Source organism: Aphelocoma coerulescens, chromosome 26 (assembly GCF_041296385.1).
Source record: "Aphelocoma coerulescens isolate FSJ_1873_10779 chromosome 26, UR_Acoe_1.0, whole genome shotgun sequence".
In the NCBI taxonomy this organism is placed as follows: Eukaryota; Metazoa; Chordata; class Aves; order Passeriformes; family Corvidae; genus Aphelocoma; species Aphelocoma coerulescens.
The window spans coordinates 2,908,168-2,929,823 of record NC_091039.1 but is presented as its reverse complement, the minus strand read 5'-3'; the positions used below and the strand labels follow the sequence as shown (position 1 = coordinate 2,929,823).

The 21,656-nt window shown below is 54.6% G+C and overlaps 1 protein-coding gene across 2 annotated transcripts in view; it reads left to right on the top strand.

The window, feature by feature from the left end:
• Positions 1–868: 868 nt before the first annotated feature.
• Positions 869–21,656, top strand: part of CACNA1S (calcium voltage-gated channel subunit alpha1 S) — a 45,934-nt gene continuing 25,146 nt past the window's right edge. For both annotated transcript variants that reach the window (XM_068995800.1, XM_068995799.1), the window contains exons 1-11: positions 869–1,068; positions 5,097–5,202; positions 14,396–14,535; positions 15,036–15,169; positions 15,742–15,894; positions 16,147–16,352; positions 16,916–17,019; positions 18,614–18,762; positions 19,727–19,808; positions 20,305–20,465; positions 21,043–21,268. In XM_068995800.1, the coding sequence (XP_068851901.1) occupies positions 908–1,068; positions 5,097–5,202; positions 14,396–14,535; positions 15,036–15,169; positions 15,742–15,894; positions 16,147–16,352; positions 16,916–17,019; positions 18,614–18,762; positions 19,727–19,808; positions 20,305–20,465; positions 21,043–21,268 (1,622 nt within the window). In that variant the 5' untranslated portion in view covers positions 869–907. The remainder of the gene's footprint in view (positions 1,069–5,096; positions 5,203–14,395; positions 14,536–15,035; positions 15,170–15,741; positions 15,895–16,146; positions 16,353–16,915; positions 17,020–18,613; positions 18,763–19,726; positions 19,809–20,304; positions 20,466–21,042; positions 21,269–21,656) is intronic.

Below are 21,656 nucleotides of genomic sequence, written 5' to 3'. Positions count from 1 at the left end.
AGGTGCTGATAACCCGCCTCTCTCCTTACCTCAGCTCAGGAGTTACCATACCATTCATCCAGTTAGGCTTTCCCAAGGCCAGCAGGGCTTGGCAGGACACAAATCCAACCCCTTGCTGGGTTCCTGCATCCCCAGACATCCTCCATACCCTGCATGCAGGACTTACCTCTGTAAGGCTGAGCAAGTGGTTGAGTGACTGGTGCCAGCCAAGGGTTTCCTCTGTGCCTCCAGAAGAGCAAGCCTGAGCACTTTTTGGACTCACCAGGATTCCCTGGAGCTCTGAGATTGGATCTCCAGCCAGTGAAATGGACCCAGCCTCAAAGACCCTGCAGCCCCCCAGTACCACACGGCCCAGGGCTCAGGTGACCAGTGTGCACTGGCTGATGGTGAAATCCTGCAGAGAACTGCAGATGGGATGAAGGGGGGAAACTGGCCAGAGCTGGCTTCTCCATCTCCCCCTCAGTAATGTGATTCAGCAAATGCAGGTAGCCCCAGGCTGCTTCCCAGTGCAGGGGGGAAGCTGGGGACAGAGCTGACCTGGGACACAGGCGCTTCTCTTTCGGAGACAGTGCCCAGCACGGGCAGCCTGTCCCACCCCCAGCCCAGCCAGTGGCACGCCAAGCACTCGCCCGACTCCCCATGTGCTGGTAAAGAGGGAACAGCTGCAGGGGCCCTTCTGCTGCCTCAGGAGCTGGGACAGCACCCAGAGTCGGGCCGGGATCTAAATTTAAACTTGTGCTTTGTGTGTTTGTACATGCGAGCGCAGGCTCCAGCCCCCACTCCCCCACCACCTCCCCTGCTGCAGGGAGCAGGCAGAGACCCAGAGGAGCTCCAGCTGGCTGGGACCTGGGGAAGGGGGGCTCGACTGCAGGGCAGGAGGGGGAGAGACAACTAAGGGAGCAACACCATGGAGCCTGCTTCTCCCCAGGGTGACGTGAAGAAGAGGCAACAGAAGGAGAAGTCCAAGAAGCCGGTACCACCGATAGCTCCTCGTCCACCCAGGGCTCTGTTCTGCTTAACCCTGGAAAACCCTCTGCGGAAGGCGTGCATCAGCATCGTGGAGTGGAAGTATCCTCTGGCTGCAGGGGCTTGGGGGCAGTGTGTGGGTGCCTGTGAGCATGGCACGGGTGCTGGGGGGCACGAGAGCTGTCAGCCTGTTCCAGGCTCGTGCTGACTGTCTCATCAGGCCTGTAAAAGGCAGCGAGGCATTCAGGGAGCCCTGGCCTAGGCAATGGCTGTGCAAACTGGGGCATGAACAGGCTGGTGGGGAAAGCTGGGGCTGAGGAGCGGGTCAGGCCACGGGGCCTTTGGTGGGGTGGGACAGGGACAGGCAGGGACAGCCTGGGGGCAAGGGACTTGTGGGAGTGAATGTGCTGTGTGTGTTGTGTGCTGGGGAGAAATGGGGGACAGACTGTTGAGAGGGGAGGGGGTTTGGTGTGTCAGGAGGGGGCACAGTGCCCATCCTGGGGTGGGGGTGGGGTCAGGCTGGGGGAGTGAGGGCTGGGGACAAGGTGACACCCTGGGAGAGAGGTTTGGGGGTGGGTAGTGAGACCATGGTGGGTCGCTTGGGATGGCTCTTAGTGTGTATCCCCATTTGCCTGATCCCACAGCTGTGCTGTGCCCTGGTGGGGGGCTCCACCAAATCCTTGCTGACATGATTGTCCTCTCAGCTCCCTTTCTCATCCCTCCCTGGTACTGCTGTCACAGGTGAAGGCTTTCGTAGGTGATACTGTTCAGAGGGATAGTCTTTCTTTGTGCCTTTGGCTTACTGTTGTAGCTTGGGTGTTGCTTTTTGACCTTTTCACTGGGGCACTGTAGCTCAGAAATACCAAAATGTCGTGTTTCTGCCATGCATCCAGGAACTATCACTTTGCTCACCTGTATTTTATGTAAACGAAGAGAGTGGGAGATGAAATATTTCACTTTGTTTTCAGCAAAACATTTGGGCTCTAGCAAAAATGATGGACTGGGGAATGGAATCAAGTTCTTCCACCACAACTTTTCTCATATTCTCTTATCTTTGTATTCCTGGCCTTGGCAGGATGATCCCAGCCCTGGCCAGGCTTTACTCTAGGAGGTGGCTTGGTCACTTTAGGCTGGCTGTGTTGCTGTGGGGATACCAAAACCATGCCCAGAGATGTTGCTTTGTCCAGAGCCCAGGGAGCCCTTGGCAGGCATGAGGTCATGCTCACAGCTCTGGTGGTGCTGAGTTGGAGGCCTCTTTCCTGTACTGCAAAGGGACTCTCTGCCCTTCAGGGAGTGGGACCAGAGCCAAAATTGGGGGGGTTCTCATTTTATGTGTCTCTGGCAAGAGAAACGATGGTTCTGTGGGCACGCAGAAGGGAGCTGTGCCTGTGTCTTAAACAGGCACTGAGTAGGGAAGGAACTCGTGTGTGCACCCGAGTGGCAGGGGAGGAGCTGGAAATAGGACTTACATCTTCCAGCAGGCTCAAACACATTCTTCCTCCGGGGCCAGCACATGCCAGAGCAAATGCATAGCACAGGGGGGGGGTCTTTCCTGCATCAGGGCTCTGGAAGGACAGAAGGGTGGGGATAAGTGGGTGCCCCAGCAGAAAGGTGGCATGTGCAGGTGGTTCTGACCTGTGCAGGACAAGTGATCCAGGGAGTCAGGTTTCTCCAGCTCCTGGCTGTATTTATACCCAGATGCACCTGGCTGCCCTCACTCAGGGATCAGGGTATGCGAGGCGTGACAGGGTCGGGTCGTTCCAGTTCCTGTGGGTTATTATGGTCTGCAGGGACATGCAGGCTGCCGAGGGGAGATTAGCTGTGACCCTCTTCTGTGGGGATACCAGGGCTGTGGGTTCAGTGTGGCAGTACGTATTCCTGCTCCTTGGGCCCATCACTGCTGTGTAGCTGCTGCTGTCAGGGTACAAAGCTGAGCCACAGGAGTGGGCCTGATGCCTTAAGATGTCCTTTCTGGTGCTGCCTAAGAACTGATGCCTTAAGAGGCCTCCTAGAAACAGAGACTAGACAGGAGTAAGGGAATAAGAGGTATTTATTTGAAAGGCCTTCAAAGGTACGCCCTGGGGAGCCTGAAGCTATTCTCAAAATGGATCCCAAGATGGACCCCAGGTCACGAATTCTTCACACTTTTATAGGTTTGGTTCATTTGCATAGCAGGGTTAATTCTCCAGTGAAAGCTTCAGTTTTCCCCTCAGCTTACCCCCCCTGTGAGGCTCTTTGGTTTATGACAGTCTTGATGTCCTAGGAAAGCAGGGCCGGAGAGGCTTTGTTATGTCTACCTAGCATGAGAGAGCAGAAATTAACAGGCTACAAGAAACTTCAGAGTCATACACCAAGCAGTACAGAATTTGAAAAATATAAAGGTTAAAACCTAAGGCATCAGGCCAGGGTCTTTTTCAAGTAGTTAAAGGGTGGGTGCCATCACTCCACTCAGCCCAGAGTGGGGGAAAGTCAGGCTGACTTGAGGCAGAGGGGGTTTTATGCTGAAATTTGCTCTCATCTCAAAAAACCCATGCTCATTAGAACAAGGAAATCTGAATTGTGCAGCTTACTGGGTGTTGTGTGCATGACAGCTGGTCCAACAGCTTGGTGGTTGTTGGGACACGTCTCACTTTGTGACGCCACTCTGGTATTTCAGGTCATTTTGCAGCCAGGAGAACTTAAGGCAGATGGGTGAGGAGTCTGGGTACCCTGGAGGGCCACAGAGCTGCAAGAGGCGAAGGCCTAATTCCTGCTGCAAGGGAGATGTGGGGACCCTTGGATGCTGTGTGGGGGGAGCACGCTGGAGAGAAAGAAGTCAAATTGCAGGACAAGGAGATGGGGAGGATGCTCTGGGTCAGTGGCAGGAGGCAGAGACACTGTACCTGGTCACACTTCATGTCTGGGTTTTGGTTCAATCTGTTTGATTCCCACTGCATTTCTACCTCATAATTGTGCCAGACTCGCAGAACCACAAGCAGCAAGTGGATTCCAGCTCCAGTTACAGGAGCTCCAGCCGAGGTCACCCTTCAAGGAGGGCTTGCTCTGTCCAAGCAGGCAGGGAAGCCTCCAACCCCTGGGCTCTGCCTCATTCATTACCTGGCCACAAAGGGGAGCAGCTTTTCCAGCTGACTTCAGTCTTTAACGTGCCATCAGGTTGATGGATAGAAAGGTTCAGAAAAGGAGAAGAAGCCTGTGATGAGCCCAGGACACAGCTGACAGCACTCAGCCAGCTCAGCTGGCCATTGTGGATGGCATGCTGCCCAGGTGCCCCTTGCTCTGTGATGCTGGACTGGACACTGGTATGGCCACCAGAGCCCAAGGCAGCCCTCAAGGGAGAGTGCTGGGGGAAGCAGAGAGTGGGGGTCCCTGGAGGGAGAGCCTGGATGCAAATGAGGCCCTGGAGCCAGAGTTTGAGCTCTTTGGAGGCTTCAGGAAGGTGATAGCTGAAGCTTGTCCAAGCAGAGCAGTGACAGCAGCAGGAGCCTGGGAGTGACCAAGTGCTTGTCCCAGGGTCTTCGTGGGGTAACAGTAAGTCACCCCTTTCCTTCTGAGATGTCAAACAGCAGTTTCTCTCTTGAAGGGGGTGGTACAGTCCCCAGGCTGAGCACTCTGTTCTCTCCCAGCCCCAGGCACTTCTGGGGACAGTTGAAGGAGCGCTGCCTCTCCTGGGGCTGTAAGGACACCTGGGGCTGTTCTGCCAGAGGAGACCCTGGATGAGCTGTTTTGCCCCTGGATACCTTCCAGCTAGGGCCATACAACCCTTGTGAGGCCTGAGCAGAAGGAGTCTCCCTCGAGGATGCTGAGTGCAGGTGCTTAGGTTCAGTGCCTACATTATGCAAACGGGTCCTGACCCTTCGGGGTGGTTCACTGAAGGATGAGGAGGGGGAAGCCACCAGCTCTCCTATCCCTTTGTCCTGTGCCACAGCTGACCCTCTGCAGCAGCCATGCACTGAGTGTCCAGGCCCTGCAGCACCTGAGGATGTGCTGAGGCTGAGGTCTGGCTGCTCTCTGTGCTCTGCCCCCGTGGGGGGCTGGTTCTCCACCCACACCCCAGCAGGACAGGACAGGGCAGGGGTGGGATTGAACCTGCTTTTGCTTTCCTGTCTCCACTCCTTAACACTTCCTCTCAGACCCTTTGAGATCATCATCCTCCTCACCATCTTTGCCAACTGTGTTGCACTGGCCATCTACCTGCCCATGCCTGAAGATGACACCAACATTGCCAACTCCAGCCTGGTAAGGAACAGTTGGGACCCCTGCCCGTGGCCCTGGGCGGCCGAGGGCTCTGCAGAGCTGCTCGCTTGGTGTGACACGGGTACAGGCTGGCAATACCTGTTCTGGGGGCATCTGCTGCCCCAGGGGTGCAGTCGGGCAAGTGTGGGTCCAGCCAAAGCTGCTGCAGTCAAAGGGGGGCAGGGATGGGAAGAAGTGGCTGCTAAATGGGTTTTCAGAGGGGCTGAAACCACCTCTGGGCTGAGGTCAAAGGCAGCAGGTCAGTGTGTGAAGTACATGTGAAGGAAGAATTGATGCCAATTAAAATAAAAAAAATCCCACTGATTTTTTAAAATCACACTTTCAAAAGGAAACATTCTGTTCCAGAAAGGCTCAAATGGTTTGTTTCAGCGTTTTGGAATAAATTTTTCTGGCCTTTCCTTTCAAAACTGTATTTTAATTTTGTTACTTTTTATTTAAGAGGGGGAAAAAAACCTGTTTCTGTTAGGCAGAAAGATTACTCCTTTCCAATCATTCCATTTTCTTCCTCAGTCGCTCCAGTTTTCCTGGAATACGATGTTTTGATGTGACCCAAATCAACAGTCTTCACTATTTTTAGTTTTCCACTCCTTTCTGCTCTTCACATCCCTGCTGTGGTTCAATCCACATTGATTTCCATTGAGAGACTGAGGGTGATTGAATCAAAACGTCTCAATCCCTCCTTTTAATGAAATGCTCTCTCCTGCTGGTTTCGGGGCTCCTCAGGGTAAATGCCCACGGAAGGGCAGTTCCTGGCGTGTTCCTTCAGCCTCCTGGCCAGTCTGACCAGCTTCCCCAACCCCTTGCACTGGTTTTGGATTCTTCCCTGGCTGGGGGGGGGGCATAGCAGGGTTTGGTAGGTGCAGTTACCTAAGGAGAGAGGTTAAAGAGGCAAAGCTGGGCAGGCTGACCATGGGAAGCAGGAGATGGGGACATGTCGCTGTTGTACTGGGGACGGCGAAAAAGGCGGCCTACTTCGGTCCAGAGGAAGGGGATGGAATTATTTATTAATTTCCAAACGCGTTTCTATAACCTGGTTCACTTGAATGACATAAGGTTATCGTCCTTTGACCATCCACCTCTCAGGATGATTGGTTAAACCCTACAACACCCATTTCAAAATATTTCTCCAGTCAGTATCCTAACAATACTGCATAACAAGCTGCAGGCGGCAAGATAAAAGTATTGTTTACAAAAACCTCTCACTGTTCCCAGCTAGCGTGCGTGTGAAAGCGAAACTTCCACATGGATACTGGCAGAAGGCTGGAAAATTTCTCTGCATCAAGCTTTCAGCATCCACAGGGCCAGTGGGGATGGGGGCTTCCCTCTGGGGGGGCTCGGGATGTGGCTGAGCCCAGTGAGGGCAGAGCTGGGGGAAGCCCAGCTGCGTGTGGGGATAAGGCCATGAAGTGGCAGCGGCCTCTCAGGGCTCCCAGAGGGGCTCCTGCTGCCCAAGGACCTCTTCCATGAGCAAGAGGCAGGTGGGCAAGGACCAAGTGATGCATGAATGAAATTCCATCTGGTTTTATTTATTGTACATTAGATGACTTATGCTGTACCCTGCTGGGGGATTTTTCAGCCTGTTGCCATGCCAGCAGCCCGTGGTACCAGGAGCCAGAGGCAGCCCCAGGCTGCTGTTCTTTCATCCCTGCTGGCTGTCCCTTTGTCACCACGTTCTGGTGGCTTTGCAGGAGCAAACCCAGCTGAGAATTTAGCCAGGGACCCATCGCCTGGGGCATCCTGCAGGTAGTGAGGAAAGGCTTGCTGAGGCATTTTCCTGCAGCAGAGAGGTGCTGTGATGCATTTAATCTCCCCCTGTCCCTTTTTTGGCTCTCTTCATTACCCAATCCTCTCTGGAGAGGGTCGAGTTTATAAAAAGACGTTGAAATTTTTGAGAAGGCAAAATGTATGAGGGGAAACTGAGTCAGGGCAGTGAGGACGTTGCCCCACGTTGTTTGTGGAGGCAGGATTGAGGTTCCCTCTCATCCAGGGAGCCTCTTGCAGCCCAGGCCCTCAGAGCAGTGACAGCCACTCTGCTTCAAAGCTCTTCAGCAAGGAGAGTCCAGGAAGAGAGGATTCCTAGGAGACCTCTGCTGCCACTGCCTCCCTGCAAGGTTGGAACACCTGGAGAGCAGCCCCACTCTGTGCAGGACCAGCCAGGGAAGAGTTGCAGTCAGAGTTTACACTGGGTTTAGAATTAGGCTCATGAAAGCTTGGTTAATCAGCACTCATTTTTGGGGGGTGAAAAAAATGCAATACCATAAAAATGAAAACAGTGAAATTAAATAACCCATAAATTTTCTAAGAATCCATTTTGCTTTGTCCTGGAAGAAGCACAGTTGTTTAATTTCAGCACATTTCATTATTATTTTTTCTATATTAGATTTCTTTCGATCCAGAAGGGTTTTTTTAACCCTGTTTTTATCTTTTCCTAATGGAATCAAATTATTTTCTTCAACCCTGATGAAAGGATTTTGACTTTTCAACTTGTTCAATAATTCACAGCATTTATTGGGACTTCTACTTGAGTTTCCAGAGTTTCAAATCCCACTGCTTTTCACTGGATGCCTTACTCCAGGAGCAAGCAGCTTCAGAGTGTGTTTAGCAAGGCAGGTTATTCACAGGGATTCCCCCAAGAAAATACAGGTGACTCTGTGTGACCTGGCTGCCTGACCTCTGTTCATGAGCAGAGAAGAAATAAAGATGAATTTAGAGTACAGTTCATCTCCCAGGGCAGTTGAGCCATTCCTGCAGTTCCAGTGGGTGGTGTTTGACACACTGCACACGCTGAAATATCTGGTTTTCATAGGATCATAGAATTGTTGTATGGTTTGGGTCGGGAGGCTCATTCCACCCCCTGCCATGGGCAGGGACACCTTCCACTATCCCACGTTGCTCCAAGCCCTGTCCAGCCTGGCCTTGGACACTTCCAGGGATGGGGCAGCCACAGCTGCTCTGGGCACCCTGTGCCAGGGCCTCCCCACCCTTACAGGGGAGAATTTTTTACTAATATTTAAATCTACTCTGTTAATTTAAAGCCAACTCTCTTTTCAAAGTTTTTCCCCAGCAGTGGGATTCAAGGGTGGCTGCTTGGAGGGAGGCCACCCTTTCAGACCACCAAAAAGCAGCTGTCCTGAGTCCTGTGGGCTTTGTAGGAGAACCAGGTAGGACATGGGGCCCAGGGAGTGGGGGACAGAGCTGGAGCTCGGGCTGTCAAGAAGACAATTCAAGCAGCACAGGTAGTGGCCTCTGTGCAGGCACGCTGCTGTGTCACACGTGATGGCTTTAGGTGCTGTTCAGGCAGAATGAATGTTTGATGTTGAGGAGTATGCTTCTGAAAATCCCACCATTTTGGGCTGTATCTCAGCCCTGGGGTCAGGGAATTCAGTGTTTTTAAAGCCTGAACATAGCCTCAGGTGCAACTCGGTGACAGGAATATGGGAGTCTCCTGCAGTTGCAGGAGTCCCAGCTTTTCATCTGCTCTGGAGAGCTGTAGTTACTTGTGAGTCCTGCATGATGTCTGTCACTCCAGGGCTGTGTCATGGGCATCTCCAGGAACACAGGAACAGCTGAATTTGGGCAGCTGACTCGTGTCCCACAGTCCCTGAGCACAGTTTGCTGGTCCATTGCTGGTTTTGAGGAGCTGTCGGGGCCTGTGCCTGGAGGTTGGCATGGGTTCCTTGCTGCTGGAGAGTCGTGACTGCATGTGGCTTTCCTAGAGCTTGGGGTCACCCTGGATCTCCTGGAGCCTTCCGGCAGCTGTGACAACAGGCAACACCCCTGCATGTCTGCACGCACAGACTCGATGCCTGAGCTGCAGAAACTGCTGCTGCTCTGCTGCTGGCAGCTGGAGGGGTGCACATGCAGCTGTGTGAGCCACCCCTGCCTCCCTCCTTCCCCTCACTCTGGCCTGGGGCCACTGGCAAGGGCTGGCACCCTGCCCAGCTTGTGGCTTGGCCACCTCTGTGGTCACCCTGGGGTTTTGGGTAGGCAGATGGGCCGGGCCCCTCTCATCTCACCCTCCAGAGCTCACTGCTCATCCTGAGTGTCACTCACAACACCACAGCCTCCTTGCCCTGTGGTCCCCAGCTCCACAGCAAGGGGACCTTGCTGCCCCTCTGCTCCCAGCCCTGGAGGAGGCTGGATTGGCTGCAGCTTCTTGAGATTTCTGTTCTTCCAGCTGGGTCTGACAGGCACCACTGAGCCCTTGTTCATGCTGCAGTCAAATCCTTCTGGTTTTGGTGACTGAGCTGGTAGCACCCACCAAAGCCTTTTCAAACCAAGCAGACCTAAGACATCTAGTGCAGGGAGAAGCCTCGGGAATGCCACCAAAAGGTGTCTCACAGACGTGGGAACAGTTGTGGGACAGCTGGTGTGACGTGAGGCAGTGAGGAGCTCTGGATAGCCAGCGAGGGAGATGCAGTGGAGAACAACTTGTAGGACCCATCCACTCTGCACTCTCAGAGCTGCTGTAGGGGGGTTATGGCTTTCCTGGTTCCTGTGTCTGCAGCCCTGGTGTGTCTCTTGTTTGTGGGAAAGGAGGAGCTGTGGCTGGAGAATGTGGCAGGCAAGTCACAGCATTGCAGAGCAGCTAGGGGTGGAGTGACCTCTGGAGATGATCTGCTCCAACTACCCGCTCTAAAAAATCTGTGCAAACAATTCAAAAATTCTCCCAAATTCTTTCCTGCACATCTTCCCATCCCAAGTACTTCCTGTGCTGTGACAGAGGCCATTGTGGAGAGCAGAAGTGTCTCTCTTGATGTCTCATCCTGGCTGTGGTCTGCAGCAGTCCCAAACCCCTCCTGCCTTCCACTGTGCCCTTCCCAAGCTGGGTGCCACGGTTTCCCACCGCTCAGGGGAGACTTCCTTGGCTCCAGCTCTCACTTTCATCTTGTTTTCCAAAGGAAGGGGATCCTGTGAGATTGCTGTAAATGTATTTCCATGCATTACCTGTCCTGTCCCCTTCTCTGTCTCACATCTACAGGGTTTTGTTCGCCTCCATTAGGGGAATAGAAGGACTCTGAGCTGCTCTGTTTTGCAGAGGATGGTTGCTGCAAGCCTCTGGGGAACAACTTTACAGATGTTTTATGTCTACAAAGGGCTTAGAAAGACCTGAGCAGTGCAGCTCCCTGTCCTGCATGTCCTGGTGCTGGCATCCCGTGCCTGTGTCCTGGTCAACCCCTTGCTGCACCTCCAGAAAATGTTTCTATTAGGGTGGGCTGGAGCTGCAGGGGAGAAGGGGAGAAGGGCCCAGCTGGGACTGGGAGGCTCAGGGGGAGGTGCAGGGCACAGGAGCAAAAGGCACAGAGAAGGGCAGAGGGCTGGGGACAGTTTGGAGGAGTCAATGGGGAGTGTGAGGGCTGTGAGGTCTTGTTGCAGGTGAATGTAGCAGGTGTAGCTCTCCACCTGTGGTCATGCTGTGCCCTCACCGCCTATGCCCCACTTTGCCCAGCTGGGAGACCATTCAAACCCTGCTTCCCCTGCTCCCTGGGAGAGGGCCCCAGGTGATGCCTTGAGAGGCCACCTAAAAGCAGAGACTAGACAGGAGTAAGGTAAAAAAGGTAGGTATTTATTTGAAAGGCCTTCAAAGGTACCCCTGGGGAGCCAGAGGCTGTTCTCAAAATGGACCCTGAGATGGATGACAGGTCATGAGTTCTTCACCCTTTTATAGGTTTGGTTCATTTGCATAGCAGGGTTAATTCTCCAATTAAAGCTTCAGTTAATGATGTTATTTCCCCAGGCTTACCCCCCTTTAGAGGCTTTTGGTTTATACTTTTTGGGCCCAGGACAGTCTGGGTGTCCTTGAAGATCAGGCCTGGAGAGGCTTTGTTATGTCTACCAAGCACGAGAGAGCAGAAGTCAACAGGCTGCAAGAAACTTCAGAGTTACACACTGGGCAGTACAGGATTTGAAAAATATAAAAGTTAAAACCTAAGGCATCAAGGGACATAAAGTGGGGCTCGTTCCAGAGTCCCGTGTGGCTGCTGGGCCTGGGAGCTGACGATGCTGAGCAGGCTGGGGCTGTGTCTGGGATGTTGTGTCACATCAGCGTGGTGCACACTGTCACCCTGCTGCTCCACGGCTCATCCAGCACCATGGGTGGGGTTCCTGTGTGCCCACAGTGTTACAGAGACCTGTATCTCTTCCTCATGGCTTTTTGGCTCTTCACACCCCCAATGCCAGCTGTGCCAGACAGCCCTGTGCCCTGCCCTAAGCATCCCTCAGTGGGGAGCCAGCCCTGAGTTCTGGGGTGAGGAGGGGACAGTGGGTGGCAGTGGCACAGAGTGTGGGTCCCCAGCTGCCAGAAGCTGGCCAGGGCTTCAGTGAAGCCAGCAGAGCTGTGTCTGTCCATGGCACGTGCAGGGTGTGCGGTGTGGCCCTCATGGCGTGGGCACGGGGTGGCGACTGGGCCGTGAGTGCAGTCCCTGTGCTGACCTGCAGCCTGGGCAGCACCAGGGCTGGAGGAAGCGCTGGGTGATTTCTTCTCAAACCAGCCTGGGCACAGGAAGTGGGGTCTGCGCCAGTGTGGGATGTGTGGTCCCTGACCTGGTGTGAAGTCTGCCAGGATGAAATATCCTTCAGCTTCTTCCTGCTGGTCTTTGGATGCTGCACTAAGTTTGCCCTGGCTTAGGCTGCTGTACTGTAGCCATGTAAGTTTAATTGCCAGTACTGTACTTGATCATAGCCCAAAAAGCCACCCGTGGCCTGGGCTCACCCCCCCAGCAGGGAGGGGACGCAGGTACTGGTGGGGATTCTGGCCCTGTGCCCCGCTCAGGTGAGACCCCACCTGCAGAGCTGCCTCCAGCCCTGGGCTCCCAGCACAGGAAGGACCTGGAGCTGTTGGAGCAGGTCCAGAGAAGGCCACAAAGATGCTCTAAGGGCTGGAGCCCCTCTGCTCTGGAGCCAGGCTGGGAGAGCTGGGGGTGTTCACCTGGAGAAGAGGAGGCTCTGAGAAGGCTTCATTGCAGCCTTCCAGTACTTGGAGAGGGCTTATAAGAAAGATTGAGACAAACTTTATAGCAGGGTGTGTTGCAGTAGGACAGAGGGTGATGGTTTTAAACTGAAAGAGGGTAGATTTAGATTAGTTATAAGAAAAAAATGTTATACACTGAGGGTGGTGAGGCCCTGGCACAGGCTGCCCAGAGAAGCTGGGAATTTGCTGTTCTGTCCCTCCCAGGCTGGGGGAGGGTGGCTGGGAGCAGGGGGCTGCCTGCTGCCTCTTCCTTGGCCCAGGTTTGAACCTTGCTGCTCACTGGCTGGACCTGATGAGCAAATACCCTTGAAGCTGTCCAAAGCACCATTCATCTGCTGTGGGCTTCTCAAAGGGAGCTCTGAGGAAGAGCAAGTCACCTTTTGATTCTGGGCAAGGGGTTTTCAGAGGGAGATCCCTTCTTGTGAGAGACCCTGGAGCTTGAGTCTGTTCTGCTGGAAAATCAGGACGTGGAATTGACTTTTGCAGTGCTGGATCCTGACATCAGCCTCAGCAGCTGCATCCCGCTCCAGGCTGGATCCTGACACTCCCCAGCCTCAGCAGCTGCAGGGCTGCTGTAGCTTGCAGTGGGCTTTCCTGCTTTTCCTCTGCAGCTGGGGGGACACACCACTGGCTGCTGGCATGGCTCTGCAGCCCCTCTGTACCTGAAATGATCCCCATGGTGGTTTTATTTGCATGGGATTAACAAGGACAGGCTTTGGGGGACAGTCCAGGGGGCATTTGTCCCCTAAGGGTGGGAGGTGAGCAGTGTTGAGTTGCCATAGCTAAAACCTTGAAGACAGAGGCAATGCCAAGATCTCTGCCCTCAGAGCCAACAAGAAGCTGGCATTGTGTGGGTGACAGTCACCTGGGGACACGCAGCATGGTCACTGCTTTTGGACATGGTAACTGAACGAGCAATGCTTCTGTCTTGGGCTCTGGCCCTGGCTTTGTAAAAGGAGAGGATTTTCCATTTGGCAGGGCATGGGGACCCTGGGAGGAAGGTGTGCTCGCAGCACTGCAGCATTCCCCAGTGGAGACCCACTCCCAGTTTGGTTTCAGAGAGACGTTTGTGCCTTGCTGAGGGCAATTCCCTGGAGATCCCAAGCAGGGATGCTCTTTGCCCTTCAGGGGATATAGGCTGAGGAGAGGGACTGGGGAACACCAGAAATATAAATAGCCCCATCCACCTGGCTGCTTCAGAAGGCTTTTAATCCCAGTCTGGAAGGGACATGGGCAGCAAGGGCAGGGATGGCAGTGATGGGCAGAGCCAGCTGGGCACAGGCAGCTCTTGGCTGCGCTCCAGGGACAGATGAGCCATCCTGGCCCTGCAGCTGCAGGGCTGTGCCAAGCCCCTGCAGTGGGGTGCCAGGTCCTGCCTGGGAGGGGGTGCAGCACCTCTGCCCAGTGAGCCCCAGGCCTGTTTCTAGCAGGTCACTTTGCCAGGCAAATGTCTGGCATTAGGCAGGAGGTCTTGAGCCCAAGGCCTCCATTCCCTGGGAGCTTCCTTATCATCCCAGGGAAAAGGGAATGCCTGATACAGCTGGCTTGTCCCACAGGGACTGTGCAGGGTCTCCAGAACAGACCCAGCAAGCCCTCAGCTGGAGAGGATGAGAAGGTGAGGTCAGTGCTGCCTGTAGGAGGAAGGCTGGGAGGGAATGAGAGATGAGCAGCAGGGAGGAGAGGCACAGAGGAGCAGTGCCCTGGGCCAGGCACCTTTAGGTGGCTTTGCTGGAGCAGTTTGTAGGAATAGGCTCAGGGCAGGGTCCTGGCAGGGGCTGTTAAAGGGATGGGGGGCCATGCTGCAGGCCAGAGAATGGCAGGGGGACATTAAAGGGATGGGGGGTCATGCTGCAGGCCAGGGAGTGGCAGGGGGACATTAAAGGGATGGGGGGGCCATGCTGCAGGCCAGGGAGTGACAGGGGGACATTAAAGGGATGGGGGGCCATGCTGCAGGCCAGAGAGTGGCAGGGGGACATTAAAGGGATGGGGGGCCATGCTGCAGGCCAGGGAGTGGCATGTGGTGGCTCAGCATGCCACCCCTTGTCCCCAGGGTGCTGGTTGGGGTGTGTAGGGGGGTGCAGATGGGGTGGCAGCAGGGACTGAGCCGGAGTCACAGGGGGGTGACTGTGCACGGTGAGGACACCAGGGGAGGTGACAGACTGGTCTGATGAAGCATTCTCTCCTGCTTGCCTTTGCAATCCCCAGGAGAAGATCGAATATGCCTTCCTCATCTTCTTTGCCATCGAGGCGATGCTCAAGATAATTGCCTATGGCTTTCTTTTCCACACGGATGCCTATCTCCGGAACGGCTGGAATGTGCTCGACTTTTCCATTGTGACTCTAGGGTAAGGAAAAGTGGGAAGGCTGCTGCTTTTCAGCTTGTGCCAGGCCTGTTCCACAGCCAGTCAGGGACTGGTTTTTCTGGTGATTGGAATGTGTTTGGGGATAACTCCTTGACTAAGTTCATGGCCTTCTCCCATGGGCTCCCTTTTCCTGCTCTGACATCCACTGGGATCCTCTCTCGCTCCTGTTTCTTCCTGTCTTGACTCCTTCGTGCCTCTTAGGTCTCCTTGCCCTGGAGAAAGGGGGTGGCATGGGGTCCTCCAGGGTTTGCACACAGGGTGGGAGGTCCCAGGCAGTGGAGCTGTGCCCAGGAGCTGAACTTGCCAAGAGCTGCCCCCTGGGTGAGGCTGAGCACGGCTGGCAGTCCTGGCCTCGCTTTTCTGCCTGCAGAGCTCTGAATCCTTAGCTCAAATTTCTTGGTCTCCATTCTCATGCCCTTCTCTTTTTCCTTGTCCTTCCTTCTGCTTCTCCTCCTTCCCTCCCTATGCCCTGGCTCTTTCAGGCTCATCACCGTGACCCTGGAGCAGGTCAACGTGAAGCAGGGAGGGCCTTCGGGGGGAAAAGGCGGCTTTGACGTGAAGGCCCTGCGAGCGTTCCGTGTGCTGAGACCCCTGCGCCTGGTGTCCGGAGTGCCGAGTGGGTGCTGGGTGCCCTGCTGTCAGGAAGGGCTGGTGGGTGGACGGGACCTCTGGGCCTGGCCAGGGTGGGGAGCCATGGGACGGGTTTCTTGTTGCTGCTGGATCAAGCCCAGCCACGAAGTAGGTGTAAAGGAGGCACAGGTTCTTGCTTGTTCCTCCAGGTGGTAGTTGTCAGCCCTGGGGATCTGCAGGTTGGCACACATGTGGCTGCCTCCAGGGCTCAGCGTCAGTGCCGTTGCGTGGCCAGGATCTCGCTCGAATTTCTCAGAGCAGGGATCTTGTTCTTCTGTAACTGCTGTGAATACAGCCAGGATGAGCACCAGAACAAAGGGAGGGGCATGAAGCAGCCTTTGGCACTGCCTGGCTCTGTTGTGCTCTTCCACGTGTTTTCATGGTGGGTAGAAGAAAGGATTTCCTGCTTCAGAGATTTCAGTCCCGCCCCACCTGCGCCCCTCTTCCCTTGGCAAGGGGCATTTCAAAGGCTGCTTGTTGGTGGGCTGGCAGGGATGCAAGGTGCACCCAAAGCTGTTTAGGAAGTGGTTGACCTCCTCTCCCTTCATCTTTGTGCAGGCCTTCAGGTCGTCCTGAACTCCATCATCAAGGCCATGGTGCCCCTGCTCCACATCGCCTTGCTGGTCCTCTTCATGATCATCATCTACGCCATCGTCGGGCAGGAGCTCTTCAAGGGCCGGATGCACAAGACCTGCTACTACCTTGGGACAGGTAGAGTGTGGTGGGGGGATGCAGCAGAGGTGTCTCTGTGTGGCTGCTGTGAGACTGCAGGGATTCTGTGTTCAGCAGAAAGCGTGGCCTTGCCAGCATCAGGCCTGGGAGCGCGGCAGGACTGAGGGATGTGTGAAACAGCGTGCAGCTGGGCGTGAGCGGTGGTGAAAGAGGCCCCATTTGGAACGGGAGGAAGTGGGGGCTGCTGTGTTTGGCCTGACCTGCTGCTCACACCATGGCTTTGCTCCTCAGATGTGATTGCCACGGTGGCATCAGAGAAGCCAGCCCCGTGCACCAGCTCCGGCCACGGGCGACACTGCACCATCAACGGCACCGAGTGCCGCAGTGGCTGGCCAGGGCCCAACAATGGCATCACCCACTTCGATAACTTCGGCTTTGCCATGCTCACTGTCTACCAGTGCATCACCATGGAGGGCTGGACTGAAGTTCTCTACTGGGTAGGCTGCAGCACTTTGTGCCCAGTTTGGTGGAGGTGATGCTGGTCTTGGCTCAGGGCAGGGAATGCCCTCCTGGAGACAGCACCCCGTGGCAGGGCTCTGCCAGTGAAAGACTTCCTGCCCCCACCAACCTTCCTACTGAGATGCACATCCCATAACACACCAGTCATGTCTCTGCGTCCCTGCAGGCACTGCCTAAGCTGTCCTTGCTCTCCAGGTAGACAGGAGATTTCTCCAGCTCCCACCCTCGTGTGGGCCAGGCACAGCAATGCCTGGTGGATGCTCCTTCAGCAAAGCCCATGTTTTGCAGTTCTTGGGAGACAGTCGTGCTGAAGCTTAGGCTTGGGGCTGATGTTTAAGTCTGCTCCCAAAATGCTTGAGTCCAGCTGTAAACCAGACACAGTGTTCTAGGCAGCCAGGACTTGGAGCCAGGTTTATGTGCCACCATCCCAAGCACTCTCTTTGGAGGGGGTAAAGACCCCAGAGGCTGTTGAGGGGCTCTAAGGGGAAACAGACAGCGGACAGTGCCTTCAGAATATTTCACCTGCATCTCTCCTTGCCAGGTAAATGACGCCATGGGGAATGAATGGCCCTGGATCTACTTTGTCAGCCTTATCTTACTTGGTTCCTTCTTTGTGCTCAACCTGGTGCTGGGGGTGCTCAGTGGGTAAGTGCCACCCTACCCTTTCTGCCAGCAGAGGAGTTTTAACTATACAAGAAAGAAGCCTGGAAAAGTTCTGTTCTTTTTCCTCTCTCATTCCTCACCCTTTTTTGGTTTTGCATGCTTAGAAACACTGAGCCGTGAGTTACGTTTTTTGTTAGTGTCCACGGCTTTCTGATGTTTTAGCTCAACACTCAACACAGAAATCTTTTCCCTGTGGCACAAGCAGCTGTCAGCAAGCCCAGCCTGGGAGCACGTGGGTTCTGCCAGCACACCCAGCAAAAGGAGCTGAGCAAGCAGCAGTGGTCACTCCACGGCTGTGGGTCTGGACACTCCTCACTGGTCCCTCCAGCTGCCCTCCTGCTGTGAGCACACACAGTTTTCTCATGGCCAGCCTAAGGAGAACATCTTTGATGAGTGCAAGGGATCCAAGAGAATGATTGTTAGTCTAATTACTGCTTCAACAGCCTCGTCCAAGTACACCAATGAGCTGTCATCAGTCTGTTATGACAATCTAGGCCAAATTCAATTAGTGTTAATTCCCCCAGTGGTACAGTTAAAACCTGAGATGTTACACTCAACCTACCAAGCATTGCTGTGGGACTGCTACCATCCCAGTTTTGTTGCTTGGAAATATGTGTTGTCCTGGGAAGTGAGGGGGGCTTTTCTCCTCAAGTCTGTGTAGGGTCAGGGTCTTTTTTATGTGTTTCAATCCTTGTTTGTGCAAGTGGATCACTCTTGTCATCTCTGTTAGTTCACAGGGTTGGTTATACCCTAATTACGTGGATTTGTTAGGCCTCCAGTATGACAAGAGCCATGCCACTGCAACATTAAAACAAATTGGGTGTTACTATAACTAAAAGTTAAAAAGCACAAGATAAACCACAGGAACCTGACTCTTGTATAGGGTTGGCTGTAACAGCAGGACAAGCTGAACTACAGTCATTTGATCCTGGAGTAAGTTGCTGGCATGGTAAAGGTTCTGAAATAATTTTGCAAATACAGCTAAATTATGTTTGAGATCAGGAAAATTATTGTTACCATGTCTGAGACCTATTACTAACACGTGGCACCACCAGCACAGCTGGGCAGCAGGTCCACAGTCCTGCCAGATACCAGGAGAGAAAAGAAATTAATTGAAAGAGAGCAGGAAGAGTGGGCAAGGACATTGGCAGACCTGTCCTTTCCATGTTACAATGAAAAGAGTATCCTGTTTACCTGCCATGTGATGAGCTTACCTTCTCTCCATGTGGAGAGCTTGGGGCACATTTTTGGCCCCAGGATGGGTGAGACCCCACTCTGCTGCTTAGCAGGACAGGGGAACTGCCCTGGCCTCCAGCATCTGGTGTCCAGCTGCAGCACCCTGCAGCGAGGAGCTCCCAAAGAGCAGCAGTGGTGGGAAGGAGCCCTGCCTGCCATCAGGTGATGGCCCCATGACCCTGCATCGTGGGCCAAGAAAGAGGAAAGTCACTGGAGCAGTGTAGGGGCAGCACTGGTGGCAGGGTACTTCAGGACTTTCTGCAAGGGCTGGCCTGGCACAGAGCTGTGGTTCCTGAGCTCCACGCCATCCCCTGAGCCTGTGCTGCTTGCCTTGTGGCAGCGAGTTCACCAAGGAGCGCGAGAAGGCCAAGTCGCGGGGCACGTTCCAGAAGCTGCGGGAGAAGCAGCAGCTGGAGGAGGATCTGAAGGGCTACATGGACTGGATCACCCACGCAGAGGTCATGGACAGTGATCGGGCCAGGGGAGAAGGTACCAGCTCTGCTTGGTCACAGAGCCTTAGCGTGGGGGTTGGGTTCCTAATGCTGGCCACCTAGGGAGGCAAGGTGGGAATCTCTGAAGAAGTCACAAAGACTCATTTTGCCTAAAAACCCCATGAAACAAAATGCTTTGGCTTCTGCAGAACAGTTTCCTTCCTCTTTTTTTAAAATTTCCTGAATAATTTTGCCACATCTGACCCAAACTAGCAATGATTTATCCCTGGTGCTAATCCTCCACCTCAACCACAGTATTTAATATCTGCAGACCCCAAGCAAGGCCTGAGTCTCCTTTGGCAAGAGGCACTTAAATGGCCATGAGGAGCGTGTGCCCCTGGTGCGCAGGGGTGCCTGCAGGGCCACAAGCTCTCACACAGGCAGGTGCATGAATTTCTTGCCATCCTTTGACAATTTCAAGAGGTTAAAAGGGGTTAGCCTGTATATCCACCTCAGGGAAGGAGGTGGATATACAGACATGTAAAAAAAGCTCAGCAAAGCCTGGGGAGCTCTACCACAGAGCCACAGTGTCTGCCGTGCCACCCTGCCTGGTGAAAGCACTTTAAATGCCTTGAGCTGAGTGATGCATGCGTGCAGAGAGCCTTGGGAAACAGTGGGACAGACAAAATGCCTCTTCCAGAGCTGTGGCCCGTGTTCTGTTCAGCCTTTGCTCAGATCCCAACTGGCCCCAGTTTTTTCCATGCTGGGGTACCTGCTGCTGTCCATCTCTGGGCTGCCTCTGCTCTTCCTGCAGGGCAGGAATTCCTGGTGCCTCGTGCTTGGTTTGCACCTGATCATCAAAGCCTTCTGCCCAACCTTTGGTTGCTGACTCCCTGGGATGGCATTGTTTTGAGTTCCCTTCTGATGGGGAAGCTCTTCCTGGTGTACTTCTGGAAGAGGTTCCCTCCCACATGTTCTTCCCAAGGGCTCTGAGAAAAGCCTGTAAATGTCCTTCCCTCTAGGTATGATGGCATCGGATGAAGGAGGGTCAGAGACAGAGAGCTTGTATGAAATTGAGGGCATGAACAAGTGGATTCTCTTCTTGTAAGTGTGCTCTGGCTGAACCATCTGTATGTGGGCTTCCACTGCCTCTCACTTGCTGGCCCAGCTGGGCCAGGCTTTCCTGGTCAGCCACCAGTTTCTGGCAGAGAGACAGGGACTGGTGCTTGGGGGAAGATGCAAACATCGGGCAGCGAACAGGGAATTTGGCTGGTACTGGCAAAAAGCTTTTCAAGGTGAACAATGTCCTTGCTGTGGGACCAGGCTCCAAGCATCCTCCCATGGCCTGTGCAGCACAGCATGTAATTCAGGAGCTGTGCCTGCAGCTCCTAGCCAGAGGTGCTGGAGGCCAAAATTAAGCCAGGAGGGTGAATGACCTGCAGTGCCTGAGTGAATGCACTGAGTTCCAGGGGCAGGTTGTGGTCCTCATCCCTTTTCAGGGAAGGCACCCAGAAGAGGGAGCAGGGGTGGCTTTGCCCTGCAGGCACAGCCCAGGAACCTGGGTCTGGCCAGCTCTGCTGATCCTTTGCCATCTCTCCAGCCGTCAGTGGAGGCGTTGGAACCGAATGTTTCGTAGGAAGTGCAGGGATGTGGTGAAGTCCAAGTTCTTCTACTGGCTTGTCATCCTGATGGTGGCACTGAACACCCTCTCCATCGCCTCTGAGCACCACTTACAGCCAGACTGGCTGACACAAGTGCAAGGTAAGCAAAGAGCCTAAGAGAGAAGGAGGGCCCAGGACACCCTGCTGCCCCAGAGACTTGTGTGAACTGCTGTGAGCGCACAGCCACAGCAGCACGGCACAGAGGCTCTTAGACACACACAGAGCCTTGTTACCACACAACTCACACTGACCATGCGTGTGTACTCTTAGGGACATGATCTTGCCTGGTGAGCACACACACAGTGTGTCCATGGCACCTCTGCACATGAACACACGTGGCACGCACTTGAGCAGTGCGGCCACTGCACCTCCACCCACCTGCACACACCCATGGAGCACAGGTGTGCACACACACACACAGCTCAGCCCCACGTGCACACGCACACCCCACGTGCCCACCCTGCAAGGACTCACAGGTGCTGTACAGCCACGTGCTCACACACAAGCACGCAGTTGCACATCACCCCCTCGCCTTCCTCCCGTGTGGTCTGCGAAAAACCAGCAGCTCAGGGCTGGGTGGGCCAGAGGAGGGTGAGCAGCACTGCCCTCCTTCCCTGCCTGCCCAGCCATGCTGGGATTGAGGCCCCTGCTCTGACAGGCTGGATCTCCCACCCCAGACAATGCCAACCGGTTGCTGCTCGCCCTCTTTGTGGCCGAGATGCTGCTGAAGATGTACGCGCTGGGGCTGCGCCAGTACTTCATGTCGCTCTTCAACCGCTTCGACTGCTTTGTGGTGTGCTCGGGGATCCTGGAGACCATCCTCGTGGAGCTGGGCACCTTGTCCCCGCTGGGCATCTCCGTGCTGCGCTGCATCCGACTCCTCCGCATCTTCAAGATCACCAGGTTGGGGAGGGAGCCGTGGGTACTGGCAGCTCACGGTGCCCGGGCATCACTCACCATTCCTGGGCATCACTGGCCCTGTCCCCAGGGGAGGCTGCAGCGTGAACAGAGCTGGTGGCTGCTGGGTGGAGGAACAAGGCCGAGCTGGGGATTTGTCTCCAGGCCATGGTTTACTGGGAGTGGCAAGTAGGACAGAGCTGAGGCCCCACTCTACCTCTGGGTTCTAGGATGTTGTGAATGGGGGTGCTGTGGGCCAGGACTCGTAGCTCTTCTTTGTGGCCCCAACCCACTGTGTTCACCCCTCTTCCCCATCCTGCTTGCTGGTGCCCGGTGCAGGCAGCAGCGTTATCTTGCTTGTCACACCATGTCTGCAGCTTCGTTTCTTCCTCTT